Genomic DNA, 19,332 nt, shown 5'->3' with positions numbered 1-19,332 from the left:
GTGATTGCTTTCCCGAGGAGGCCCTCCGTCATCCATCTTCACTAAGAGGGCACCTCTAGAGGGACCGCGCCTGCATCTCCATCTGTATCCCGTCTGGGAGGGACACACTGCAGCATGGCTGGCACAGCTTAGGACGAGATGCTTTCCTAGGGCCTCTCTTCTCTAAATTTCATTGGCTCATCCCCGGCTTGTGGGCTGAGGGAGGGGCCTGAAAAGTCACCTTGCGTACTTGTTGGTGGCATGTGGTAGGGTATTAGGCAGGAGGTTATTCTGGCTATTGTAACAAAGACCTGGAGTAACACTGGTTTAAATGAGATAGAATTTTATTTCTTCCCACATGATAGGTTGGAACTCGGTCCCCTTTTATCTGGTTGCTGTTATTCCTCAGATGTTGCCCATGTCCATGCACCCATCACACTCACAGTTCCTTCTTTTACAGGCTCAACTCCACCTTCCACGTCACTTCCCGCTCACCTCACTGTCACTGCATATAATCACATGACCTTATCTAGCCACAAGAGCAGGTGGGAAATGGTTTTTTTCTGAGTAGTCATGTGGCCAGCTGTGGGGGAAGAGGAACACGGGTCCGTGGGGTGGCCGGGGCCCACTCCAGGTGAAGACAGCTCTCAGTCTGATTGTGGCTCTGATTTTTATCCCCTATATATACTTTTAAACTTTTTGTTTTGAAAGAATTTAAATTTCACAAGAATTAGTAAAAAGTAGTAGAGAATTTCCGTGTACTTTCCCCCAGCTTCACCCACTGATGACATGTTACAGAACCAGGGGGCATGGTCAAAACCAGGAACGGCCACTGCTGAGACCTTACCTGATTTCACCATTTTTACATGGATGTGTGTGTGTTCGCGTGCATGTGTGTGCAGGAGTTAGACATTTTATCATTTATATAGATTCATGTAGCCACCACTGTAGGTGACATTTACCTTCAGAGGCTGCCCATCCCCTCTGGGATCAAGTCCAGGGCATTCCATGAACAGCCCTGCCCATGTGTCACTTTATCTCCTGCCATTCCTTGATCCTGAACCAAAATGTAAACAGCTGGCAGTTCTTGTGTGTTTACTGTGTGGTTCCTTCACTCTCTGCATCTGCTTATGCTCATAGGTTTCAAACTGGTGGTCCACAGAGGGTTTCGTTTGGGCTGCACAGTGGTGAAAACATTTTTAATTAGTTGCCAACATTTAACCATTCGGTATTCTTGTTAAAAAAACAAACATACAAAAACCACTGAACAACAAACCAAACTATTTGGCCTCAGTGGAAAAATCAGAACATCTAAGCCTTTTGTACAGCATTCAGCAGTAGCCAAATAGTAGTTGCCCACTTTAAAAGGCCATTACCGGTCACTCCTTGTCTCACCAGGCCAGTGTCCAGCCCATACCCTAGGCAGCTGTGTGCAGTTTCTAACGTAAGCAGTTTTCTCTGTTACGGAAGCATTACTCAATTTGGGGGAGCCAGGTACTCCCCGTCAAGTCTTTGCACAAGCATTTTCCTCAAAGGAAGCATTTCTTGACCCTGCCACCCCATAGACACTTGGTAACATCTCTCTTCGTTTATCTTCGTTCAGCCGCTCCAGACTTATGTTGTTTGCCTGTCAGCATCCCTGCCAATATGCAAGCTCTTTGAGAGCAGGGCAGGGTCACAGATTGTGTCTTTTTTTCTCATCCATCTGTGTGCCTGGCACCTTGTGAGCAATCAGTAGTTGTTGGTCAAGTGAACAGAGCAGAATCGAGGCAATTAGTAGGTGTCACTATATTGACTGCCCACTGCATGCCAGGTCTCTTCTTGACCTTGGTCGCTATCCGCACTCATCTTCCCATGACTCTGCAGGAGGTGTTCTTTTGTCCATCTTGCAAATGAAGAAACTGTGTTCCAAGAGATTAAAGAGCTTGTTATCAGTGTAGAATTAGGTACTGAGCAAGCTATGAAGTGACTTCGGCCATGAGCATTGTTTTTAAGGTCAAGGACTGATTGACAGCCCCCAAATGAAATGTGGAAATGTATTAGGAGTTGCTAGGAAAGCACAGGAATAGGGAAAGGTCAATGTTGAACCATAGAGATTTTCCTGTTGATAGATCAGTTGCTGTTTGCTGTCCTAAAGAGGATCATTATGCCGCTCTAGCTGGGATGGCGACAGGCTTGGCATTGGCGACCAGCATCTTCCTAGACAGTCCTTGGGCACGAGAAGCCATCTCGGTGGCCGAGGAAGTTGACCTGTGCTGACTTTGCCTGACGCTGGGTGAGAAGCACTGATGGAAATGGGCTCCGGTGAGCCTGGGGAAAACTGCCACTTTACTCTTGGCCTGGCAGTCCTGATGCCCCTCCTTCAGGGAAGTGCCAGGCCAGGCCATGGTGAGACTTGGTGAGTGACTTCCATGAGAAAGGACCGGTGGGCTGGGGGACCATGGAGACCAAGGCAGCTGGTGCACTCAAAGCACCTGGACACCGGACCTGGCTCCAACCTTAACCCTTTGGGTCTTGGAAATGGTGTGTTGTCTCTTCTTTGAGGGGCAAGAGGCATCCGGGCTTGCTGGGAACCTACGGTGTCTACTGTGTCCCTGTGCTGGCAGGCTGCACATGGGTTTGTAGCCTGTGACTCACTTAGCTCCCCTGAACCCTGTGAGTTGGCTGGTCATAACCTGAGCCCAGATGCCACTGCTGGAGTTCAGGAGAGCTCAGCATGTTACTCAGAGTGACCCAGCTGGTGGTTGGTGGAGTGAGGATTTGACGAGGCTCCATTCCAAAGCCTCTGCTTGGTCTGCCATGCCCAGCTGCCACATTGGTCCTAGCTGTGTACACGCAGGTACCGGTGCATGCACCACAGAGCTGCCGCCAACACAGCACAGAGGGGACCCCGCAGGCAGGGAGCTGTCAGTTCTCCAGCTGAGAAGCCGAGCACCAGGCTGTAGGTTCCTGTGAGGAGGATGTGGATGTACGTACAGGCCTATTAGCTTCCAGTTTCCTCCTCTCTGAAGTGGAAGTGATCTCATCGCTGCTTCCTCACAGGGCAGAGTGAATGCGGAGGCGCAGGGGCTGGGAGACGTCCGTGAGCTGGAGTTGGCATCAGCATGAGCCTGCCTGTCTCAACTGCAACAGGTTTCGATGGCTCTTCCCATGTCCCTGCTTGGGGACATTTTCCCCGCAGAGGTTCCTGAGGCAGGATGGAGGTGGGACTCTGTTTACTTCTGCTCAGCCAGTCCCTGTCCTCATGGGATCCTGCAGTCAGTCCTCCCCTGGGTAATATCTCTGCTGCCCACAATGGCGACTGTGTATTAGTCTGAGTAAAGACTAATTTTCTCAAGGTGGGACTTGGCACTGACTTTCGTCTTCTTTCTAGATGAGTGGGTTTTACACGGACGCCTCAGCCGGGAGAGTATGAGGAGCACAAACAGGCTTTCAGGGCTACTTCCCTGCCGACCCCAGCCTAGCGATGAGGACAGCACAGGAGAGCATCCTGGGGCGGGGGAAGGGCCAGGTGTGAGAGGGAGGCTGGGCTTCACCCCTCAATTGCCAGGCTCCCCAGCAAGACTAAGGACCAGACTTTAAAAAAAAGCACACGGCCCCACATTGATCACTTCGAACGAGACACTGGTGCCTAATACAGCCTCTGTACCATGACTCAGTTACACAGCAACTTCCTGTCTGAGGTCTGCAGGCTCAGGCCCTTTAAGACAGGCTGCCAGCTACGGAAGCAAACCTGGTGGTTAATAGGAAACGGTATTTTTCCTTGGGGGCCCCAGGCTTTAATAAAATGGGACCTGCACGAGGATTCCTAGAAAGACAGACAGTGAAGGGACGCACTGCACTCGTTCATAGTGAGACGCGGTCCATCTGGGGAGCAGGGCACAGGTGTACGTCCACATCCTCTCTCCCTGGCTCACTTTCCTCCTCTGAACCTGGCAGGGGCCAGTTTCTGTTCTTGGTCCAGAATCCGGGGCCTGTCACCTCCCTGCTGCCTTTTGTCTCCCCTGTGCCTGTCTCCTCCAGCCACATGGCCCTCAGGCACCTCCTTAGACTTGCCTGTCCTTCCTCCCTTTGGGCACTTGAATCCATTCCTCCTCCTGCCTGGAACGCTCGCCCTCCTCCCATGCCCTCTGCCTACCCAAGAACTCTTACTTTGTCATATTACAATTTTCACCTTTGTTTCCTCTGCCTGTCCGATCACGCCCTCCACACATACTTTGGTCTTTCTCACTCTTTTCCCTTCCTAGCATCTCTCAGTTTGTGACAGTTTTCTTTTTAAAAAAATTTATTGATTTTTAGAGAGCAAGGAAGAGAGAGAGAGAGAGAAAGAAAGAAACATCCATCAGTTGCCTCCCACATGTGCTCCAACTGGGAATCGAATCTGAGACCTTGTGGTGTACGGGACAATGCTCCAAAAACTGAGCCACACCTGCTGGTCTGCAGCCGAGTGAGAGGGACCCTGAGTCCCCACGGGCTAGTGCCATTCGTGGCACCAGCAGATGCTCGGAATAGTTGGTGAATGACATTGTGAACTGCCCAGGGCAGTGGTTCTCAACCTTCTGGCCCTTTAAATACAGTTCCTCACGTTGTGACCCAACCATAAAATTATTTTCGTTGCGCCGAAACCGGTTTGGCTCAGTGGATAGAGCGTCGGCTTGTGGACTGAAAGGTCCCAGGTTCGATTCCGGTCAAGGGCATGTACCTGGGTTGTGGGCATATCCCCAGTAGGAGATGTGCAGGAGGCAGCTGATCGATGTTTCTCTCTCATCGATGTTTCTAACTCTCTATCTCTCTCTCTTCCTCTCTGTAAAAAATCAATAAAATATATTTAAAAAAAATTATTTTCGTTGCTACCTCATAACTGTAATGTTGCTACTGTTATGAATCGTAATGTAAATATCTGATATGCAGGATGGTCTTAGGCGACCCCTGTGAAAGGGTCGTTCGACCGCCAAAGGGGTCACAACCCACAGGTTGAGAACCGCTGGCCCAGGGCATGAAGGGTTGAGAGATGTTGGAGCTGCCTTCTTGGAGAGGTGGCTGTGAACTTGCTAGTGAAGGAGGGCGGGGCTGGGAGGTGGAGGCAAGTGTGCGGTCCAGGAGCAAATGGTTTCTCCTCCCTCCTCCCTGGGTTTTAGGACCGGCCTGGGGCAGAATGGACTGTGGCTGGTTGTGAGGAAGGAGCCTGGATTTGAGCACTGGCCAGAGCTCAGTTCCCTGTGTGGCACGTGCTGGACGAGCCACATGGCGTGTGTGCTGGGGTGGCACTTCCTCCTCCTTGAGGGGTGCTGTGCAGGTGGCATCAGTGAGCACCCTCCTCGTGCCTGCTGATCATTTACAACACCTGGTTCCTGTCTCGCGAGCTTTTATGCAGGGAGGCCCACAGGTTTCAGGTTAGTGGCTTCAGTGCTCAATTGGCCTCTATCTCGCACCCTGATCCTACGGGCTTCATGGCGGTTTGGAGTCGCGCTGTGAGGAATCACTGTGAGCATTCAATGTGGCCCAGGCTTTGTGACTCTCAACATAGGGAACACCCAAACTGCAGGTTCCTGTGAAGAAGGGAGGCCTGCTGCCTGGCTGGGGATGTCCGTCAGCCCCCCGCTGGGCACCTCCAGCTGGAGGAGATGGGTGATGGAGCACCCGTTCCTGTCGCTCCTCCCTGCTGGCCCCTGGGGACGGCCTGGCTGCACCAGTGAAAGCAGGACAGCCTTTCTCCGTGGCTTTGTAAGTGTTGGGAATGGGGATGCAGCATGAGAGAGGGGGGTTGTTCTTTGGGACTGCATTTCAGACTCCCGCTGAGTCAGGGTGGACCATTTCTGCCTGGAACAGGATTCCAGCCTGTTTACTCCGGGCCATGTTTTCCCTTCCTCACGTCTGTCGGGAGGGAGCTGAAAGGAAGTTGGCTGCACACGGGCGGTGGCTGTGTCCTCGTGCTCCCCTTGGGGGATTTGATGTGGGGTGGTTTTCTCCTGGGTGGGAGCATGAATTGAAGGGAGGGAGTGATTGACCTTCCAGTTCCTAGGGTTGCCTGGTGCTAGTCCAGTGGTTCTCAACCTTGGCTGCACATTAGAATCACCTGGGAATCTTTTTAAAATCCTGATTTCTGGGCCTCATCCTCTGGAAATTCTTTCTTTGTTACTAATGTTCTGGCCCCACCCCATAAGAAAGAAACAGAATTTCTGGAGGATGAGGCCCAGAAAGCAGGATTTTAAAAAGATTCCCAGGTGATTCTAATGTGCAGCCAAGGTTGAGAACCACTGTGCTAGTCATTCTTTCTCATTTAATCCCATAACAGCCATAGGAGGTGAATATTGATTTCTCCATTTTACTGTGAGGAAACAGGTTCAGAGAGGTTAAATCATTTGCCTGAAGTAAGGAGCTGGTAATTGACAGAGCCAGGTGTATAAAACCTAAGCCTGCCTAACCAGCAAGGGAGGGGGGGGGTTTGTCTTTGCTGTGCTGCCTTCCAGAGAAATGAGTGAATATTGGGGAACAACCGTGCGTGAGATTGTCCCACCCTTTCAAGTACTTTATCTCTTTTAGTCCCAGGGCCACTGTGTGGTATAAGTAGTTTGATCTCTGTTGTAACAGGTGGGGACTCCAGAGCTTGGAGAAGACAGGTAATTTGGTTCTCAGTGAGATTTGGGTTCAGTGTGGGGGTGGTCTCAGGGCTTCAGAGGCAAAGAGGTGGGCCTGAGATGGGTGGAGGTGGTAAGTCAGCGAGGAATGCTTTCAGCTGCAAGTAATTAGTAACCCAATTAACAGCAACAAAGTATTTATGCAGGCACACCTCGGTTCACTGCTCTTCACAGATTTTCTTTTTATAAATTGAAGGCAAGACCCTCCACCAGCAAACGCATTACAACTAGCTTTATTGCATTACTTTATTAGTTTATTGAGGTGGTCTGGAACCAAACCTGCAGTGTCTCTGAGCTATGCTTATATTTCTCCCATAACATGGAGTCTGGAGGTAGTTGGTTGCTGGCATGGTTTAGTAGCTCAGTGCCACTGAGGATTCAGGCTCTTTCTGACCCAACTTCTGTAATTATTGGCATTCATCCTAATGCTTGTTGCCTCATGTTTGCAAGATGGTTGCTGCTGTATCGGATACTATATCCACTTCAGGCAGGAAGCAAGGGAGAGGGGGAGCACCTGCTTTCTCTTCTCTTTATCAGGAAAATAAAAGCCTTCCCAGAAGACCACGAAGCGCAGTAGTTCTCAACCTTGGCTGCACATTAGAATCACCTGGGAATCTTTTTAAAATCCTGATTTCTGGGCCTCATCCTCCAGAAATTCTGTTTCTTTGTTATGGGGTGGGGCCACAACATTAGTGACAAAGAAACAGAATTTCCGGAGGATGAGGCCCAGAAATCAGGATTTTAAAAAGATTCCCAGGTGATTCTAATGTGCAGCCAAGGTTGAGAACCACTCACGTAGCAGACTTCCCCTTACATCTCAGTGAGCAGAACCGAGTCACATGGCCCCTCGAGCTGCAAGGAAAACCAGAAAGTGAGTTTTTGGCTTCCCAGCCTGTAAGTTGGAAGGCAGCAAAGGAGAGTGGTTGGGAGTGGCTTTGGCACAGCCGCCCAGTAGGCAGCTTAGTGTAGTGTGACTGTGACAGAGATCGCTCAGGATGAACAGTGCAGGTGGCAGCTGGCAGGTCCATAATGCTGGAATGCCGGAGAGAGGAGCTTTAGACAATAGGAAAGCCCAGAGAGGCAGGTCTTCATGAGGCTGCTGGAGGAAAGCAAGATCACCGAAGAGAGAGGGCTCAGGTTTAATAGTGTGGGGGCCACTCACTCTCCCGAGCCCACACTTCCAGTTTCGGTTCCTCTGGGAGAGATGCGAGGGAACGCCCGGTGAAGGTCTGGGACGTGCCCAGCATGGCAGGTGTCCAGCGTGCATTCTTTCTCCTGGGGCTTCCACAGCCACGCCCACCCTGCGGTCACCATTCCCAGGGCTCTGCCGGCAGGGGGTGCACACGGGGCCTGAAGAGCTTCGCAAGGGTTACAAGCTCTGTGACTGCTGAAAATTGGGACGCCATGGAGTTTATTGTTCCTCCCTGCCTTTTGAAGCTTCTTGCACCAGAATAGGGGTGGTAACAGAAAGTTATTGGTGAGGAGGCAACTCGGTGTTTTTTGGCCCTTGGGTTGCTGAAGCCATCTGTGCTCAGGTACTGATTAAGTCCAGTTAGGGACGACTTGTCAGCTTTCCCTTCACCACCCATGAGGGTCTCAGAACTTGCCCTCGGAGTTCTGAGCCTCTGACGGCCAGGTGGGGGGACTGAGAAGGGTGCCCTCTGCTGCTGGTCCATAGTAAGTGCCAGTCATAAGGCAGTGGCGCCTTCTTAGAGTTGGAACTGGACTCAGAAAGCAGCAGCTCTCCACCTGCCCGGTGAAGCATCTTGAACTAAGAACAAAGGTGGTAGCAGAAGGTTCTTGGTGAAGAGGCAGCTCAGTGTTTGTTGGTCCCTGGGCTGCTGAAGACACACCTTTGCGCTGGGCATCGGAGGGAAATTCAGAGGTGATGGATGGAATCCTGCTCACACGGAACTCTCCAGTTAGTCGGGACGGTTGTAAAAGCTAAAGCGGAGGTCCTCTGGTTGGCTTCATCCTGAAGAGCCAGGACGGCTTCCTTTGGGAGAGTGTCTGATCTGTGTTTTAAAGGTAAATAAAGTAGGAGTGTTAAATCCATGAATGTGAAAGGGCACTGATTGTCCAGTTTCCAATTATACACTCTTCCTCCAATATGGCTGGCGTAATGCAAAGAGCTGAGGTCCGAGAAAACCTCGGTGTATTGCTTGCTAATTCCAAAGAAATAACCCAGAAGGAGTGGCTGTTAAAGACGGGTTTATTAGGATCTATGTGTGCACTGGGGTGGGGTGTGTGTGTGTGTGTGTGAAGTTTCCTGAAACAGAGGCTTTCCCAGTACAGAAAACAAAGCAAGCAAGGCATGCAGGAAGGACATGCTGTAGAGCAGCGGCTGCCAACCTTTCGGACCTCGCGGACCACCAGTTGGCGACCGCTGCTCTAGGACAAGCTGTGTGAGGTCAAAACCCAACTACAGGCAGTCTGGGCTCACATTGAGAAAAGTTTCTGTTTAGCTGTTTCTTCCTTCCTTCCTTCCTTGTTCTTCTTTTAATAGTATAAGCTAACATTTATTGAGAAACAAGCACAGACACCCACAAGGGGCAGGCAAAGAGTCCCCTGCTGAGCTGTTTCTTAATCAAAGAGCTGGCCAGGCTCCCAAGGTCTCAGGTGGGAGGGGGAGGTGGAGCTTGGGAAGGGGCCCTTCTCACACACCACACAGCTGGGCCTGAATATCCTATTCTTAGCTGAGGAATTGCCATTACCTGTGCTGGGGGGTAGTTTGATGACTCGGCTCCTTCCTGCTGGGTGAAGGGAACCCTCCTGTTTTCCATCTGAGGTTAGATGTCGTCTCTGTTCTCAATAGTCAGGGAAGGGGTTCCTTGTGGCAGTAGCGGCAGGGATGGAAAACTCGATGCTCAGGAACAGGGTGGTGGGCTCAGTGTCAGGAGAGCCAAGTGATTTCCATTGCCTCCTGGCCACGTGTGTTCTGGTGTCTCTTGATTGTCATTCCACCTTTCTGGGCCTCACTTGCCTTGACTATAGACTCACGAGCATCATTCTGCGTCTCTTCCCTGATGGTCATGACTGAGTAGGTGACTGGAGGGGTGATTGCTTAGCCAGGCATTAGCATTGCATCCTTCATCTATGAGCACCTCATGACCTCTCTCCCCTCGAATCACCTCCATCATTTTGGTGGTAGACGGTAGGTGCCATCATGCCCATTGTGGGGGTAGGAAGCAGAACCAGAGAGGGCAGGCAGCATACACATGGCTGCACAGGAGGTAAATAGCAGAGCAGGGACTAGAACCCATGCTCTGTGTATCAGATTTCAAAACATCGAGGTGTAGCACAGGAGAGCGTAGAGTTGGTGCCGCTCAGCCTGGTGTGAGATCTGCCTGTGTTCTCCCAGTGGCTGTGTGCTTCCAATTAATTGCAGATTATGTGTGTGGATCTGTCTGTTTGAGAATTGCCCATACATATGATATCACAGCCTGAGGGTGGAAGGCAGCTGTGCAGCTGATGTCCTAATTATTTATGGGTATTTCACATGCAATTAATCTCCCTTGCCATCCGTTAACCCCGCTACCCTGCTGTGCGTGAGGCCAGTCGCAGCAGATGTTGGTGGCACAGCCCTCGGGACCATGGCAGACCTGGGGCTTTAGGCAGGTCACGGTCACGTTTCTGCTGGTGTCCAGCCAGTGGATAGGTGCAGATGACGGGACGCCTAACATGCCACATTTGCTTGTAGGAGCCAGAAGCTGGAAAGGCTCATTTGCTACTCCTGATGAGTCACAGCATCTCAGAGCTAGAAGGATCCTAGGCAATCAGCTTGTCTAACCTCCTGTTTTACAGACTAAACATCTGAGACCCAAAGTGGGTGTGAAACGCTTAAAGCACCTTGCCAGTTAGCAGCTGAGCCAGCCAAGGACCTGGAGTCCTATTGGTTACTTACCCTCACATCACACATCTTTGTGTATAATGTTATTTCTCATCCTGTGTGAGCCCCACCTTGCTGGGCACGTTGACTCCAGTGCCAGCTCAGCGTCGGTCCCAAGTCACAGCATAGGAGAGATGCCTCATTTGGTTGCAAGTGACAGGAATCCACTTAAGTAAAATAACAGAGGGTTATCGCTCTCAGACCTCCAGCAACCAGGGGCTCCATTGCATTTAGGCAGCACTGGGCCCCCAGGATCAGTGGCTCTGGGTCTCCCTCCTGAGGGGTCAGTTAGTAGAGGTGTGAGGAGGAGAAGCTGGGTGAAAGCATGCCCTTGACCTTCGGCCAAGCTGACTCTGCCTGGATCCTGCTTAGGCTTTGTCTCTTGAGCATGTGATTTTTGGGGTAATGTGCAGAGCCGGCAGGAAACTCTGGCAGCCTCTTTCTCAGATCCCACCATGGGGTCAGGGAGACAGTATCATATGGGTATTATGGTTGTGGGTCTCAGTACCAAATGGCCTATGTTCTAGTGTCTGTTTCCTTATCTATAAAATGGGTTTGATTCCAGCACCTCCTTCATGGGGTGGTTTGGAGGGCGTAATGAGACAATTTATGCACAGATCTTCACCCAATGTCTGGACATGGCATATGCCTGCTGGCAGCTGTTATTAGGAAAGTCATTTAAACTTCTCAGTTTTTCCACCTGCAAAAGGGGGAGGAGGACACCACCACTTCCATGAAGTAAGGAACTCATTGCTTTCTTTAATACAGCCAAGCCCAGACTTATCTTTCAAGGTTGGCAGTGGGTGAAAAATTGTCACGTGTATCAGGGCAGCTAGAGCCCAAGGCCCTCTCTCTTCTCTCTCCATCTGCTTTTCCCTTTTGGCGTGTTCCCCAGTCACACTGAAACCCCAAATCTCCTCTGGGGGCACTGTGTCCCCTCTAATGCTCTAGCTGTGACATGGACTCTCTACTCCTCATGAACACATCTGTGACCAGGCTGGAGCAGCTGATAAAGCTTGTCTGAATGTTGGGGTACACGTATCAGTCATCTTTCTCCCATGGGGAAAAAAACACCTGCAGACTTCCCCGGAGAAGCCATTGTGGTAGATCAGGACCAAGGACAGAAGCCACCTCCTCTGAGTGATCTCAGAACATAGCCTTTGTCCTTGCTTCCTGCTGTGTGACCCTGAGCAGATGATTTAACCTCTGAGCGGTAATTTGGTTGTCTGTAAAACAGGAACAGTGACAGCATGTACCTTGGGGTTATGGGAGGATTGATGAGACAATAATGTCTGTAAAGTTCTTTAGGCAGGCCTGGCCCACAGTAGGAGATTCTGAGTGCTTGCTGCTGCTGTGCTGAGCCATCTTCAGCTCGGGGCCACCTGCCACTGTGCTTCCCAACCTTGCTTGAATCAGCTGAGCAGCTTTACACAAAAGCACTGGTGCCCGATCCTCCTGGACATTGAGTTAGCTTGTGGTTTTACTGTGCAGCCCCGCCTGGTTGAGAGCCGTGGCCCTACTGGTGTCTGGGCCATCGCTCTCTTCTCATGTGGTGCTGCCTTACTCTGTCCGGGCTGTGCCAGGTCCAGGCCCTGGGGAGGGAGATTGGGGAGAGAGTCTTTCTTTTTGCCTGGGGCCGTAAGCCAGGAAAGTTGCCTTCTTCAGCGCAGGTCACTCTCTGTAGTCTAGCACCGGGCAGTGAAACCCCAGGCAGCGGTGGGGCCCACCCCTCTCCCTTTTCTTACTGGTCAGAGAAGTCCGTGCTATCTCCCTCGAAGCAGCCTCTGAAACTGTCTATTTTTATTCTTCTGGAGATATCTCTTTAAGCTAAATGATGTGTTGATGCTTTTCATTTAAATAGCTTTATAGAATAAATGTAGAGACTCTTAGACATAAAATATGTGGAACTGTCTGAAATTGAGAGATTCCCTCCCAGCCCGAGTTACTCCTAGTAACCTGATGACTTCACACATCCAGGTCTTTTCTAGGCCTTTCTGAGGGGGACAGGACAGGGGTGCTTGGACCCTTTTAGTCCCCGAGTGAATCACTTTGAGGTTCCTGGGCAGCTGCTCTGGGGTGTCTAGCTCCCCCTTCTCCCCTCTCCTGGAGGTCTCCGCTTCCATTACAGCCTTTCAGGCCCTTTCCAACTCTGTGCTTTTGACGTTCTCTGATGTGGGGAAGAAAGCTGATTTTAAAAATGGCTGTGCATGTGTGTGCTACTATCCTGACATTTTCAAGCTGATGGGTGGTCAGGAACTCAGACTTTAGGGCACTGGGGTCTCGAAGTGGTGGCTCAGCACCATGATCTGTTGTGCCTGCCTGGTAAGAACTTTAGTTAATACCTTTTAAAATTGGTTTGTCTGAAAACATGGATTCTGGCTTGTCTTGGCAAGTGAGAGGTGGGGGCAGCCTAGCTGCATCCCTGTATGGGACAGTGGACGGAGGCAGGGGCTGCTGCCTTAGCAGGGCACATCCCCCCTCTTTGCATGGCCTCACGTCTCTCTGAGGACTGCAGTGCATCACTGTCATTACTTCTGGGGCCCTGTTTGAATTTGCTTTTGGGACACCTGCCTTAAGGTTTGTACTGCAAGTCACTATAAACACTGTGCTTGTGTATGTGTGTGTGTGCATGTGTGTGAGAGAGCAAGAGAACCCAAATTACACATATGGAAAAGTTGGTAAAAATCTAGAACTTTACAAGGTTGTTTTCTTCTGTCCCTTGTGGTTTTCTTAGAGTTCTCAGTCTGTTCCTTGCCATGGGTTTTTCAAACCCTTTCTTCTCCTTTCCAGGTCATGTTGAAACAGTAGTTTTAAAGCTGAGGGGTGGGCCAGGGGAGCAGATTGAATCAGATTGCTGTTTCCCAAGAGGACGGAGAAGGGTTGGGAGAGTGCTGGAGGCCACGCTGGAAGCTGGTGTGGTCTCCTTTGGAGGGGACAGCTAGGCCTGGTGCTGCGAAGGTTGGGACAGGCTTTGGAGGGAGCCTGACCAGGTGGGTCCTTGCCCCTGCCGCCTCCTGGCTGTGTGGGGTGGGGAGTCACTCCCTGCCTCTGGGCCTCTGTTTCCCCGTTCATATGAGCACAGTGATTCTTGTTTCTCAAGGAATCTTGTGAGAATTAAATGAGACTGTATATTCAAATTGCCTCTGCCTGGCGGGGCGTATAGAAAACAACCGAAGCCTGGAGCTCTGGCCACCCAAGCTCTGGGGACATGTCTCTGGGCATTTTTTTTTTTCATCCTAACACATTGCAAAGTCGAAATCCTGGGTGGACAGGGTATTCAGGGGAGGCAGGAAAGAGAAACAACAAAAAGCTACAATGGCCCAAGATTGGTTTTAAAAGTTACTCTTAGAGCTCAATATAGATTATCCTTTCTCTTGGAGATAAAAGGAAAGAGATTGGGTAGATAGAAAAAGAAAAAAGCAGTCTGTTAAGTTTGAAAAATGATGGCCTAGGTTAAGTATATACCCACAGAAGAATGCTTTTATTTCCGTGCATGTGCCCTCCTGAGCTCTCCCTTTAACTGTAACTGAGGATGGGCCCCAGGGGATGTTTGTAAAGGCTCTTTTGAGGTCTTTGGAAAGCGATGCTATATAAAGCCAAAGAATTATTACCCAGTTCTATGTATATAACAGAGAGAGAGAGAGAGAGCTTGCATACTTCCAGATGTATGCATCTCCCCCTCATTCTCATCCAGTCCTCCTTCCTATTTAATTTGGAAAAGGAAGTTGAGATCAGTTTACCTAAAGATAATTTGCCCCCCCTCCCAGGGCCTTTAATGACCAAAGGTGGGAAGGCTCAACTTAATATAGTACTTAATATAGCAGCCTCTGACGCCATGGTCATTGCGTGAATGGGTGAAGGTTATCTGTTGCAAGTGCCTGTGTTGTGTTTGGGTCCCTGGGGGCGGAGGTTGGTCCCTGGTCTGCCGACCCATTTGAAATCAGGGATTCACCGTTGATTCACATGGTGGGTGCTGAGGAGGAGGGGAATGGTGTGGCAGGCTTGTCCAGTTTTAGGGCATGGTAATGCTTTCTGCCCCCTCCCTTCCATGTGTATCTATTCCCAGACACCGACTGGAAACAAGCTCCGTTTGAGTCTGACTCCCTGTCACTGGGACAGGAAATTACAGCTGTGAACCCGGTGGTTAGCATTCTCTGGTGCGGCCTTGGACTTACTATTAAGCGCAGCTGACATTCTGCCCAGCCCATCTCATGCTCAGTTCCTGCCGACGAGGGGCACATTTTCCCAGTGGGTGCCAGTCATTCACTCGTTTGTTAGTTCACTTGTTCACCCAGCCTTGACTCCTCTCCTGTGCACTCTGTCTGCTCAAGGAACTCATAGGTGTGGGGGTGGGGCTTCGGTTGCCAGGCCTGCAGAGGAACCGGTGTATATATGGTGGGTGGCAGCTTGGGCAAAGTGGGGTCCAGTGAGCTCTCCTGGGCTTGTTCTGCTGTGAGGACATGGGTCTCACTCACGAGGGCAGAGAGTGTCGACGGGCTCCCAGGTGCCTCGGGGGGAGTCTGGTGGAAGCCAGGATGGCTAGTTGCCTGCTAGTCCTGTGGTCACATGGTCTCAAGTGTCAACCTCAGAGAGCTGTTTTGGCTATATTTGTGCCAAAATGCTTCTCAGAGTCTGGGTGGCTCGGTGCTGTTGCCCCAGGGTCAGGCTCATGTTTGACATTTAACCACCAGGCACTTTCTCTGCCAGCTGGGCTCCCCTGAGAGGTTTCACCAACTCCTGTCTTTGGTGGGCTTCTGCCCTGTGCCTGCACCTCATTTGTCGCTGCCTCTGCATCTGGTGATAGAAGAGCCCTGGCACTGTCCTCGGCCTGCTTTTCAGCAGGTGGATTTTGGTGGAGTGATGTGGACTGTGCTCTTGGGCGAGATACACCTGCCCCCACCCTCCTCCATCTCTAGACTTGGCCCATCCCAAACTTCTAGAAGACTCTATATCAGTGGTTCTCAACCTTCCTAATGCCGCGACCCTTTAATACAGTTCCTCATGTTGTGGTGACCCCCAATTTCATGGTTACAAATTGAACAAAATTAAAGCATAGTGATTCATCACAAAAACAATATGTACTTATATATGTGTTTTCTGATGGTCTCAGGCGACCCCTGTGAAAGGGTTGTTTGACCCCCAAAGGGGTCGCGACCCACACGTTGAGAACCGCTGCTCTATATGGTTGGTTTAGTTTGACTCATCTAACCCCTCTGGGTCCCACTCGCTGCAGCAGGGGGAAGGTGGGAATTAGAGGTTGCTGGGGACAGAGGAGGGGCATGAATAAGACAGGACAGGCCTGCTGGCTCCCATATCTGCCAGAGCCAGTGGGCCAAGGGGTCACAGAAGTGATCCCGACCTGAAACTTGAAGGAGGCTCCAAGTAGGGGAGGCAGCCAGGCCTCCTAGGTGCTGGGAACAGCCTGTGCAAAGGCACAAGAGAGGGGAGCAGGGTTGATGGGGTGGGAGACTAGCGGGAGGAGGGGAGGAGACAGCGGGGCGGAGCCAGTGGAGGGCTGTGGTGCACATGGGCTGGAGCTCTGGTGGTCCGCAGGGTGAGCCCTGGGTGTAGGTGCAATGCCTCTGGAGGAGGGACATGCAGGCAGGAAGGCTGAGCAGGGCAGCCAGAGGGACCAGAGGCAGGGCTGAGGGGTCTCGGGAGAGGTGTGGAGGGCTCCACAGTGCCTGAGGCAGCAGCTGCTCAACTGCCATTTCCCTGTCTATTAAAGCCTGGTCTACAGTCTCCTGTTGGCAGCTAGCCAGTGGTCCTGCCCAGTGGCCTTGCCCAGTGGCCGAATGTCTGGCAGGCCCAGGGCCTCACCACAGAGAGCCACACCCCGAACTGGAGAGGGACAGCAGTGTGTGTGGGGCTCAGGGGGATAAGAGCTTCTGGATGTTCCCCTAAGACAGGCTGGTAAACCCTTCCTGTAAAGGGCCAGATGGGAAATATTTTAGGCAGTGCAGGCCCCTCACTCTTCGTTACCACAGCTTAGCTTTGCATTGTGGCACGAGAGCAGCCACAGACAACTGAAAACGTGGCTGTCTTCGGGGAAACTGCTGCCGACCCCTCCCTGTCCCACGTGGTCGGCAATATTAGCACCATATTTTCAGCTGAGGGAACCGAGAAGCAAAGAGATGGCCATTTGCCCAGGTCGTCGAGGTGAGACGTGGGAGGTCTGGGATTTGATTAGAAAACCTGTTTGCTACCCTGATGTTATTTTTGTTAGGTTGGCCCTTGATGTGCAGAAGTTATTTCCTTAATGGACTTGTTCTTTGATTCGTGGTAAGAAAGGCCTCTGCTGCCCCAAGATGGCATCAGTGTTTGTCCACATATTCCTAGAGCTTTAATTGCTGCTTTTCACATATTTAAATTATTCTGTCTGAATTATTTTGATACATAGCAGAAGCAGAGATTTAAGTCTTGTTTCTTGCTCCCAAAATGGTTTCTTGCCCTGGCAACATTTATGGAGGAATCCATCTTTCCCACAGGGATTTGAAATGCTGCTCTTTATCCCTTATCGACTGCTTACAGTTAAAGTTAACATTGTCCTGTGGCCTTGACCAGATTGGCTGTTCGGTTCACTGAGGCCAGTCAGGAATGGAATTTGAGATGGGTGGTCCTTTGCACTTCAGCCTGGGAGGCCGCCATGCAGCAGCCCTGCTCTGCTGTCACTTGCAGTGTGTGCTGTGGCAGGTAATGAAGAGGAAGGAAATCACAGTGATAGACTAAACAGATAATGGGATGTGCGGTGCTGGGACGAGAAAAAATTACAAGTTAGGCAGGGCCTCTGCCAGTGAGTGTCGCCGGCTTGGAGAAATATCATATTTATGTAATATAAGGAGATCAACCCAAACGTCACCTCCTGGCTCTACAGCAAAGTGAATGCGTATAAAGTTAAAGTCTGTTGAAACTGTGGGGTTTTTTTGGGTGGGGGAATACCAGCTCTTGAACCATTTCCTTTCCCACCATTACCACCAGTGTCCAAAGGCCATGTGGGGAAGGCAGAAGGGGCAGTCGTCTGACAGCCTTATTCCTGTGATGTCCCCCCTCCCTCTAAGATTCCTAGTATCAGAATATTGTTTTATTTGTGTCCTCAGTCATGTTGATGTTGAAGCAAATACAGGGCCGTGTCCTGGAGGCTGGAAATGCACAGTGTGGAAGGGAAGGGTTCTACCAGCATGATGGTGTGGATTGGGTCAGTGTTGGTCATTGCTATTTCTGTGGCTTCTGTGGTTCAGTGCCATGCATTTCTTAGGTGTATATAAAGCATTAAATGAGATAGTGCCAGTAGGGGCTTTGAACAGAGCTATACTAGTACTTGTATAAGGGTTCAGATTTTAGCTAAAAGGTAGTAACCAACAATCCATACCTTTTTTCTAAAGAGGATTTGAAGCAGAATATTAAAACAGATCAGAAAGAAATTGAGGCCAGTGGTAGGCAAATTGACACAAGTGGACATACAGGCTGGAGAAGATCAGAGCGGGATTAGGGCACATCCTGGTTGGCACATGGCTAAGTACACTCACTAGATGCATAATTTTCTCTGTGAGCTTCCTAGTAGCCAATCCCAGGAGGGAAACAGTTTATAGGGCTTCTTGGGGAGAACCCCAAATAACTCCAGGAGAAATGAGAAGCTCCTGGACTTGAGATCCGAGTGACACAGTGAATGATGTCTTGAATGTGTGGATGGGCAGTGACAACAGTTGTTTTATGTAGGTAGGAAACTTGGGTGGTTATTTAATATAAAGACTTGGTTTCCTATGGGTGAATACTTCCTATGTAGAAGCTATCCAGGAGAGGAGCTCCTGTAAGTGATTATGGACTGCGTATTGGGACTCCTCCCCGCCCCCCCCCCCCCCCCCCCCCCCCCCCCAAGATCGCCTGTATGCTGACTATAGAAAACCAGGTATCTTAGTAAACTTGAGGATTTCCATGTCAGTGTGGACCCAAGTGTCACTCGGTCTGCTGTCTGATCGCTGTTGATGGGCAGCTGTAACTGGGAATATGTCACTGTTCAGAACAGATGTGGCCCAGCAGCAGGGACCTTGAAGCACTTAGAAAGCACAAGCCTGCTTTTTCCAGGCGGCTGAGGGTTCACCAAAGAGACAACTCCATACATATTCCATCCTGTCCTTCTGTTTTGTGTGGCTAATGAGAGTGAGCAGCTGAACCCATTGGATAACTTGAGTTGTATAGGAATTATTTTTGAAAGGGAAAGGGAACTTGTGTAGACAAGTCGCTATAAATAGCCCATAACCCAGATTGTTGGTCGGTGAGAGGACAGAATAGGAGAGATCCCCGGACTGATGTGGATGTGCTTTCTTCCTAGGTGAACTGCGACAAGCCATCGTGGCCATGATGAACCGGAAGGATGAGCTGGAGGAAGAGAACAGGTATCCTGACCTCTAGGCTCGAGGCAGGGCCTCGTCCTTTGACATTCTACCTCCAGGACAGAAAATATCACAGATGAAAAAATTCTGCTTTATTGGGAAAATTGTGACCAATGATTTTGTATTTCTTTTTTGGTCTGTGAATTACCACTTTAAAAAAAAGTATGTATGTGTGTGTATGTGTGTGTGTGTATGTGTATATATATATATCTCTCCTATATAATAAAACCCTAATATGCAAATTGACTGAACAGTGGCACAATCGGTTGCTATGACATGCACTGACCACCAGGGGGCAGACACTCAAAGCAGGAGCTGCCCTCTGGTGATCAGTGAGCTCCCACAGGGGGAGCACAGCTCAGCCAGAAGCCAGGCTCATGGCTGGCTAGCACAGTGGCAGTGGCGGGAGCGCCCATCTCCACTGAAGGTGGGCAGA

At 50.5% G+C, this 19,332-nt stretch overlaps 1 protein-coding gene across 1 annotated transcript in view; it reads left to right on the top strand.

Moving 5' to 3' along the window:
- The window catches only part of LOC102763755 (sorting nexin-29), a 440,536-nt gene that overhangs the window by 111,893 nt on the left and 309,311 nt on the right, over positions 1–19,332 (top strand). The window contains exon 14 of the mRNA XM_015572131.1: positions 18,836–18,899. Within this exon, the coding sequence (XP_015427617.1) occupies positions 18,836–18,899 (64 nt within the window). The remainder of the gene's footprint in view (positions 1–18,835; positions 18,900–19,332) is intronic.

Source organism: Myotis davidii, unplaced genomic scaffold, assembly GCF_000327345.1.
Source record: "Myotis davidii unplaced genomic scaffold, ASM32734v1 scaffold209, whole genome shotgun sequence".
Taxonomy (NCBI): domain Eukaryota; kingdom Metazoa; phylum Chordata; class Mammalia; order Chiroptera; family Vespertilionidae; genus Myotis; species Myotis davidii.
The sequence above is the reverse complement of the archived record's forward strand: the minus strand, read 5'-3'. Positions and strand labels throughout refer to the sequence as shown.